We start from the raw sequence: 9,887 nt of genomic DNA, 5'->3' as shown, positions 1-9,887 counted from the left end.
CTTTATTTCCTTTGTCACATAATTGAGAAATACTAATTAAATTGTGTTTGAGACCCTTTACAAGCAGCACATCATCAATGGAATGTGAAAGAGGCTTACGAACCTTACCAATACCAATTACCTCACCTTTTTATTGTCTCCAAATGTCACATTTACACCATCGTAGGACGATAATGAGAGGAATTGGTTTCTTTTACATGTCATAATTCGTGAACATCTGCTATCAAGATACCAACGACTGCCTCCTCTCATATGGCCTTGCAAGAGAGATTAGTTAGATGATTTAGAAACCCAAACAAGTTTGGGTCCCTTCTTATGATGAACAGTGTAAAATATCTTTCCGCTAATCCACATTTTTTTTATGAAGTCGGAACAAGAGTCATAGCCTAATCCAAGTTTATTAGTGTTCTTAGATTGATTAACCAAAAAATAAAAAACTGTACCGCTACCTTCCCATTTAGCAACAACATTTCTTGCATTACTTAAATCGATTTCCAGATTTTCGACTTTTACTAACAACTTTTTATTCTTATCAAGAAGAGAGTTTTAATCAACATTAAGTCTATCAAACTTAGAACAAATTTCAGAATAAGAATTTGAACTTGTAGCATGCATCCTTTTAATCTCATCTAGCTCCTTAGTTAAAACATGGATTTTGCTAACAAGAGACTCGTTTTCAGCAGCGAGTTCAGATTGAACAGTCTGGTTGACTTTTTGTATTTTAATGTTCCTAGATTACGTTTTGACTCAATGTTCTCCTCCGCTATACTTTCAATTTCGAATTGCATAGCATCAAGACGCTTATTTTGTTCATAACTCGTGTCCAAAGTCTCATCAAATAATCTCATAATTTTCTCCTTAGATAAAGACCTGATCTTAATTTTGAAATTTGAGAGACTTACCTCGTCTTCAGATTCGCTATCGAAAGCTTCTGAGTGAGCCATGAGACACCTAAGAAAATCATCAGCCCTCTTCCGTTGAGATCTTGGCTTGTAGGTGGACCGTAAGCAGAACTTTTCATCTTTCTCATCATTAGAAGGTTCTTCGTCCTCTGAATCAGACTCACCCCATACAGCAGCCATCATTACACGTTTGTACTCTTGCTTAGACTTTTCACGTTTATCTTTAGATTTCTCTTCTTCCCATTTGGGACAATTTCAGATCTGATGATCTCGCTCTCCACATTTTAAACAGCTCATTCTAGATATAGGGCGTGATGAGGAAGATGAAGAAACAGATTTTTTCGGCTTATAACTTTTGAACTTTCCTTGATTTTGATTTCTAATTATTTTGGCAATTCTTTTAGATAGCAAGGCAACTTCCTCCTCAAGATCACTTTCATTATCAGTACTTGAGATGGCATTCAAGGCTGATCCCTTAGTTTTGGATTTCCCATCAACATCATTATCAAGAGTTATTTCGTGTGCCATAAGAGATCCCATTAAAGCTTCATAGTTGAGAGTGGTTAAATCCCTAGCCCCTTTAATGGTCGTGACCTTTTGTCGCCATTTCTTGGTAAGACTTCTTAAAATTTTACGGACAATGTCCTTAGTTTCAAATTGTCGACCAAGATTTGAAATTTCTTTAGTTATGTTTGAAAAACGAGAAGACATACTCTTTATTGGCTCATCCTCGTGCATTCTAAAGGACTCGTATTGTTGCATTAAGAGATCAATACGGTGTTTTTTTACTTGCACAGTTCCCTCGTGGGCTAGTGCTAGACTATCCCAGATTTGTTTGGCCGTTTTACATCCTACAATACGACTAGTTTCTGATTCGCCAATTCCGGATTGTAGGAGTGATATGGCCGTAGAGTTCTTCTCCGCTTTTTTGTAATCATCAGATGTGTAGTCCTTGGGTGCTTTTACATTAGACATACCATTAGCATCGATGGTAGTGGTAGCGAGGGGAACATTTTCGATGATTACCCAACATTCATAATCTGTTCCTTGTATGAAATGCATCATACGATTTTTCCATCAGCCATAGTCCGTGCCATCAAAGACAGGACATTTGACAGATTTGGAATTCATTGAAAAAGAAAAGGTAAACAAATAAACTCAAAAGGATCAAACTCTTTGCAGTAAGGCAATCAAGAGCACGAGTCTCTGAAACCAATTGTTGAGTTTATCGATCCGGTACTTAAGAGAGGGAGGGGGTGAATTAAGTACCCTTTTTAAATTTTTAAACTTTGAAGCGAAGAGATAGTTCTCGTTTGATACTGAAACAGTACACAGGCGAATTGAACTTTCTAGGTGACTGTTCAAACAATATGAATTGTGCTGTACTGTTCTGTTCGTATGCGTGAAACAAGATCTATAAGCCAGAACGAAAAATAAAACAAATAAAGAGCAAAGGCACGAGACACAAGATTTTTAACGTGTTTCGACCTACTCTCTAAAGGTCTACGCCTACCCTCTCTCTTATTAATATTTTCTTTATAACCAAACCCGATTACAAAGAAAACCCCCACGATTAACCCCGATCGTGCGACTTGAGTACAATCCCGTACCCCAATAAACACTCTCTCACAAAAGTGAAAAATTACAACTCTTATTGTCTCCTTATATGGTTCATAAATTAGAACAATGGAGAACAATGATAAACCTTAGAGATGTAAGTTGAGAACTCGAAGACTAATTGAAAGGCACAAGTCAAAAACTATTTGGAAAACACTTTAAAAATGAACTTTTAAAAACTTGTTTGCAAAGAAAGAATTTGCTACGTGAATGCTTGCTGCATTTTTTCTTTTTCACCGTCAAACTGATTTCCAAACCTCATTTCATTATATAAGATTGTTGAAAAGATCTTCCATAATTTTAGCAAGAAAATATCTTTAATTATCTCATAAAATAATCTTTGTTATCAAATCAAATCTTTTCAATAACAACCTTTTACGAATTTTTGAAATATATCTTTCTTTTATCTTAAGCAAATAATTCCCAAAAGAAAAAGAAAGATAATGTTAACAACTTATCTCGTTCAAAGATATGGATAAAAATATATTTTCGAAATCAGAAAAGTAGCGCGCTGTGCCCTTCAAAAAACTGATCTGAACTGAACAGTTCCTGAGTCTGTTCAGTGCAGCCACTACGAGTTAACCCAGAACTTACACCTTTACAATGGCTAGATTCAAGACTCGACTTGATCCAAGGCTTCAATCAACTTCCAAGCATGAGTTCATCCTTGCATACTTGCCATTCATAACTACCTCACAAGCACAAGATAAGAGGGAACGAAACGATGAAGGACATGTCATCATCAACATACTAGGTGCAACACTTTCTTTGTTTTCTTTACCGATAAGTGAGAAACTGAAAGCTGTTGAAATTTAAGAAAGTTGACATCAAACATTCAGTTACATCGCATAACTACAGGTTCATGATACAGTATATCCATATTCAAGAGATATTGATCATCAAACTACTACACATCTTATAAATGGGGACTGGCTTCAAAATAGTTATACTTGCATGAACTAGTTCTAGAGGAGATAGACTTTGGTCCATTTTTGCTTGGAACATCTACTAAAACATTTACATCATCCTCAGGTTTCGCACACACATGTAAAGCTTTTTTAGTTGCCAATCCCAGATTATGGCGGATAGCAGGATCATGGAGACACGTACGCAGCAGGTTTTGATGGCATGCACAACTATCAGATAACACGCAAATGTAAGCAAGGGCAAGTATATGAATGCATAGGGAAATGCAATATATTTGTCTTTTATACACAAATGATAGGCTACTTGACCCGTCTTAAGCTTAAGACGGATAGTGCCGTCTTAAATAAGAATTTGTGCAATCTTAATGACGACCATGAATATGGATATACACAAATTGAATACGGAGTATATGAGAATCGAGGATTCATGACAAGGATATAAGGAAACCATAAAGTTAGTGTTAGGTCGTTTAATGACAAACATGACATCGTCAAGAGCATAGATAAGGAAACACTCGCGCCCTGGGGTACATCATACATGGAATGTGGCAAGTAAAATCGGGAGTGTAAGTAGTTGCAAATACTTCCTGTACCACTGTATCAGAAGAGGAGAAAATGTATATAAATAAAATGACGATTGATTATGAGCATTCAGAAAATATTCATTTAGATAAACCATATGTGTTAGAAGGATTGGCAATAATGGCAAAGGTGAAAGTTAACAAGCAAGAGCCGAAGCTGAATATTATCTTTTTTTTTTTTTTTTTTTTTTTTGGCAACTGTAAATAAAGGTATTACAGTCTCATGGCCCTAGACGCAAGGCCATGTGCTACAACATTATGATTTCTAGCAATATATGAAAAAGATAAGCAATGAAACGAAGCATAAAGCCCCCTGATATCCTGCAGGACCCCTTTTATAACATGATTGATTCCCGCATATCCTGCAATCTGACATATTAGCGCCAAACAATCCGAAACCACCTCCAAATGTAGCAGGCCTTTCTCAACCGCCATCCGAATAACCGCCAATAAGCCTAGAGCCTCGCATGCAAAGGCGATTCTCACGTAGTCTTCATACTTCCGTGCAAAAGCATGGTCCCTTCTACATCAAAAGCGACCCACCCAATCCCGGCGCCATACTCCTCGACCATCCCGCGTCAACCTTTATCCCGATCCCTCTACACCGATTCCTCCCCCAACCATATAAACCGGAAATCCATCCCTAATAACCCTCAACTCATTGCTTCCTATAGATGACCTCACCTGTCGAGATCCTCACCGTTTCCTTCTCCTTCGCATAGCTTGCGATACGATTCCACATTATTAATTACCGATTCAAGAAGGACGCCTGGCATAATTCCACTCTCCGAAAAGATCACATTGTTACGAGTGATCCAAAGACCCCATAAAGTTGCCAGGAAAGTTAGAACCCTCCTTTCACCATCCTCCATCTTTTCCAAGTACCGAATCCAGTTGATAATCCAATCACTAAGTGGAATCATATCACTTCCTTCCACCCGAATACCTAATAGCGACCCCGCCTAGACCCTAGCCGCCAGCGCACAATCCCTAAATACATGTTCCACCGTCTCACAAAGAAGATTGGTCCCCGAACACATTTGACAGTATGTCCCCACCAATTGATCGCTTCTGGAACTCAAAGCCCACTGGAAGCGTGCTTTGGTGATGATTTTCCATATCAGCATTTTCCACGAACTCGGCCCAGGCAAGCTCCACAAACGTGATTTACAAAAACCCCTCCCCCTCATTGATATCCTTGCTTTGTCTTTAATTGTACCTTTTTTCTCAAAGAACTCCCTGAAAGCAATGCCATACCCACTTTTAACCGAATAGCCACCATCATTTGTGAACGGCCAAAAGACTCCATCCTGCTTCCGCGATTTACATATTGTCGATGCTAGGATCCTTCTCACATCCTGTTCCTTGAAAAGCGCACATACAAGTGGGGCATTCCACGATAGATCTCTATTCCATAAGTCTCGCACTTGAAGACTCCCCAAACAGAGAAAATCAGAACCCAGCAACCGATCCTGCGGCTCAGGCGTGTTCCCGTTTACCCACTTTGCATTCCACGCATTAAGACCCGAATCCCAACCTGGTTTCCATCCGATATTATCCAAAATCAGCTCCAAACCATATCTAATACTTCGGACTCCCCACGAGCAACCAAGCCCCTTAGTAGGTGTAGCACCATCAACATACGAATTGGAACCAAAGATCCTTCGACGAAAAATCCTGCTGAAATAAGAATCTTCACCCGAGACCAGTCTCCACCCCTGCTTGGCTAGCAAAGCCTTGTTAAGACACCCAACATTTCGTATGCCCAATCCCCCGGAACTCTTAGGGAGGCTTAGAAAGTTCTTACTGCACCAATGTAGTTTCTGCCCCAATTTACAGCCAGCCCACCAAAATTGTGCCAACAAAGAATTAAGCTTTGAAGACACACTTACCGGAATTTTGAAAACCGATAGAAAGTAATTTGAAAGATTTGAGAGGACTGAAGAAATCAGGGTTAACCTACCAGCAGGTGACAAGTAGATTCCATTCCATGAGGAAATACGCTTGGAAACATAGTCAATGAGTGAGTCAAAAATCCCTTCTTGGACTCTTGAAATTCCGGAATCCCCAAATATTTTCCGATGCCTGTGTTGATCTTATTTGAAACACACTCATGATCTCCCGAGCCTTTGCGAGTGTCGTACTTGACCGAAGAGAATGCCGATTTCTCCAAATTTAATTTTTGACCTGAAGCTTCACAATAATCATCCATGATTCGCTTTAAACTAGTTCTTTGCGTGGCGGCATCTTGAAAGAAGAACACAGAGTCATCCGCAAAGAATAAGTGAGTGATCGGTTTCTCATGTTGACACAAGGTAATCCCTTTCGAATGCCCGCCTCCTTTGCGTTTTCCACCTGCCCACCAAGCACCTCCATACATAGAATAAAAAGAAAGGGCGATAAGGGATCCCCGACGCAACCCACACCGGGGTTGGAATCGAGGTAACGGCGAGCCATTAAGAAGCACTTCATACGACACCGTGGTCACACGATTCATAATAAGCGTCACCAATCTTGTTGGGAAACCGAATCTAAAAAGAACGCCTCCGAAAAAATCCCACTTGATTCTATCATAAGCCTTACTCATATCGACCTTAAAAGCGCACCGTCCATGTTTTCCTTTTTGTGCCCAGAATCCGATGAATAGTTTCATGGGCAAGAAGGATATTATCACTAATATGTCGCCCGGAATGAAGGCATTTTGTTCTTCACTCACCAAAGATCCCCATTACCTTTGCCACCCTATTTGTGATACATTTCGATACAATACGCATGAACACATTACACGAGGCTTATGGGTCTATAATCCGAAACCCCTTCAGATTGTCGGTTTTGGGATAAGAGTAATAAAAGTTCTATTGAGTTCTCTCAAGACTCGACCCGAATTCAGAATAGAGAGAACCGCCTTCGTTACCTCTTTCTTCACCAAAGGCCAACATTTCGGAAGAAACACGCAGAATCCCATCCGGTCTGGCGATTTAAAAGCGCCCATCTGAAAACAAAGACTCCGTACTTCCTTAGCCGTAAAAGGCCTCATGAGATAATCCGCATCATCACTCGAGACTCTCTTCCTTACCAAGAAAGAATCGGTCAAAAAACCGGCGGGTCTCCACGTCTCCCCCCCCGATTGTTATCACACGCTTTGTACAGGGCCATAAAATTCCGTTGGAAAGCAGTGCTGACAATATTATGATCATAACTCCATACTCCATCCTCTCCCTTTATGCCATGAATATAATTCCTTCCCTTCCGCCCCTTAACCCAATTGAAAAAGAACTTTGTACATGTATCTCCGTCTACCATCCACCGCATCTTAGCACGTTGTTTCCAAAAGACTGCAGTTGCCCTTGCAAAAGCCTTAACCTCCTCATTCGCCTTAGAGTACAACTCATCTCCACCCCCCATGACATCAACATTTAAACCATCTACCAAACCTTTGTCAAATTCATCCCAAACCTGCCTCCACTCCTTCCTTTTATCCAAAGCCCACTTTTTTGCCGAAGTTCTCACACGGGCCAATTTCCGAACCACGCGAAAAGCCGGCGAACCAACTACCTCAAGATTCCAGGATGCCCGAATTCCTTGCATACACTCCTCATGATCTAACACCCACGCATCCATCTTATACGGTCTTTTTCCCTCACTTTCAGTGAGATGTAAATCAAGCTCAATCGGGGCATGATCCGAGATTTGAACCGGGTAATGCTTAATACCTGAATTGGGAAAATAAATCAGCCAATCCTTGGAAGCCAAAGCTTTGTCAAGCCTCTCATACACTCTCTTTTCCCCTTTTCGATTGTTGCACCATGTGTATCTTGGTCCCTTAAATGGGATATCAATTAGTTCGTTCCTAATCTTCCAGTTTATAAATTCATTTGCTCCCTTAATTGGATTTTGACAACAGCTCCATTTATCCAAAAAACAATCAACTTGATTGAAATCGCCAATAATAAGGTAGGGATATGTACAAGTTTCCATCCACTCACCAAATCACTCAAAACAAATAGAGAGCGTAAATGCAACTCAGGAGCACCATAAAAAAGCACAAGGTACCAAAAGAGACCATCATATTTCCTTACCAAAAGCACCATGAAATTCTTACAAGCTTTCACAAGCGACATTTTCGCCTCTTTTTCCATCCCACCCACACCACCGGATGCCCCTACCGCATCCACGCCAAAAACTTCGAAAAACCTAAAGATCTAAACATAGGGAAAACTTTATTCGCATTACATTTGGTCTCTATAAGGAAAAGAAAATCATAATACGTACTACCTAATAACGCTCTTATTTTTGGAATTGTAGGGGCGAGCGTGTTATTGAGACCCCTACAATTCCAGACCAAGCCCCTCATGGCGACAAAGGAGGTTGTGACGGCCCAACCTCCGCAAAGCCATTACCATCGACACCCTCACAACCAAATGCACCTCCATTAACGAAGAAGAGGATTCACTTGAGTCAATCATAACAATTTCGGGAACACTCACCCCGAATCCATACCGCTCCCTTCCTTTCTTCCAACCAGAGCCCCTCCCCTGCACAGCTCCTCTTTGCCAGCTGCCTCAAGTACTCCTTCGCATTATCCAGAGATTCCTTAGCCATTTCAGGCACGATGTAATCAACCACATCAGTGCTACATTTCCTCTTCCTTGCCATTCGTATATCTTCCTTATGGGTCACTTGCAAATCGAGATGTGATATGCATCCGCCACCCCATAAAACCATCGAAATATTACTGAAGAAACCTCGGCCATGAGCCTCGCCTTATTACCAACCACAGGAATATCAAACAACTTATTAACACCCCGTTTGCTTCCTTCACCCCTTTCCAGAGCGGTCCCAGCCAATTTTCTAACACTCTTAAAAATCTCCTCCAGAGGCTGCAAGGTGGAAGACTCAGCTTGCATCTCCTTTTCCTTCCTCTCAATGCCCACAGATTTCAGGGACATGGAAGGCACCTCCTCAAACCCGTGCTCCCGAGTCCCCTCCAATTCTTGTTCAATTAATTCCACAGTAGCACTTGGACCACCAACAGCAGCGAAATTTAGATCCTCAGCAGCTCCATTTCCAGTCTCCTCAGAGGATGTGATGACTATGACAAAGATCGAAAACCCGTCCTCCGATGGCTCCTCATAAAACTCACCATCATCTCCGATTCTCAATCCGGACATTATTAGGCGCCTCGACATAGCGAATCGAGTCACCGATGACAATAACCTCATTGGGATTCAAAGCTCCTGCTGCGGCTCCCATATTAGGAATATGATCATTGGCATTTGTACCTTCCAAGATTTGGTGTACAGACCCATCAGGATAATGATACCTAATGGGTATACCACCCGCAGGAGGTTCAAAGTACTGGTTGAAGCCCCTTAGGTCATCATCCCAACGCGCCCATTGTTCGTCCCCTTCTACCCTATCACTTATAGCTTCCTGTATACGTAAATCCCTATCCAAAGACCCCACTCACATTTCCTTCACCAAAGATAGAGAACATAGGGATCATTCTCCTGTAAATTTGTCTTAACAATTCATTAGATTGCCTACTAAAACCCTCTCCATAATTCCCAAGGTCCCCATGATTACCAAAATCTTCCTCAAAGATCCGTGATACCTCTCCCGGTTCTCATCGTCCTCATCCAACCACCCCCGCACCGGAACCCTAGCCCTTGTATTCTGTTCTTCAACCTGGTGCATCTCAGCATCCTGAATGGGCACCACATGAGCAACCACCTCTTCATAAACATGGGTTCCTACCACCTCCTCCCTCACATTTTGATTTTGATTCTGATTTTCCCCCATTACAACATCCCCCCTACCACCCACTTGTCCCTCACTAGCTTCCCTACCATTTGCTCCCT

General features: G+C 41.3%; 1 protein-coding gene across 1 annotated transcript; it reads right to left on the bottom strand.

Annotated features, from left to right (window-relative positions):
• Positions 1-4,988: 4,988 nt before the first annotated feature.
• LOC141630143 (uncharacterized) lies at positions 4,989-8,682 on the bottom strand. Its single transcript, XM_074443014.1, has 4 exons — positions 8,527-8,682; positions 8,013-8,228; positions 7,175-7,908; positions 4,989-6,111 (listed from the first exon to the last, which is right to left on the bottom strand). The coding sequence occupies exons 1-4, from the start codon at positions 8,680-8,682 to the stop codon at positions 4,989-4,991; spliced, it is 2,229 nt and encodes a 742-aa protein (XP_074299115.1).
• Positions 8,683-9,887: the final 1,205 nt, after the last annotated feature.

Source organism: Silene latifolia, chromosome Y, assembly GCF_048544455.1.
Source record: "Silene latifolia isolate original U9 population chromosome Y, ASM4854445v1, whole genome shotgun sequence".
NCBI classification, from domain to species: Eukaryota; Viridiplantae; Streptophyta; class Magnoliopsida; order Caryophyllales; family Caryophyllaceae; genus Silene; species Silene latifolia.
Note: the sequence above shows the minus strand (reverse complement) of the source record. Positions and strands in the feature narration are given on the sequence as shown.

Coding starts and splice junctions, on each gene's coding strand:
- LOC141630143 (XM_074443014.1), bottom strand. CDS start 8,682: ATGGCAAGGAAGAGGAAATGTAGCACTGATGTGGTTGATTACATCGTG. Junction 8,229..8,526: donor TGGAAGAAAGGAAGGGAGCG/GTATGGATTCGG, acceptor CCCTATGTTTAG/ATCTTTAGGTTTTTCGAAGT. Junction 6,112..7,174: donor CAACGGAATTTTATGGCCCT/GTACAAAGCGTG, acceptor AGATCAACACAG/GCATCGGAAAATATTTGGGG.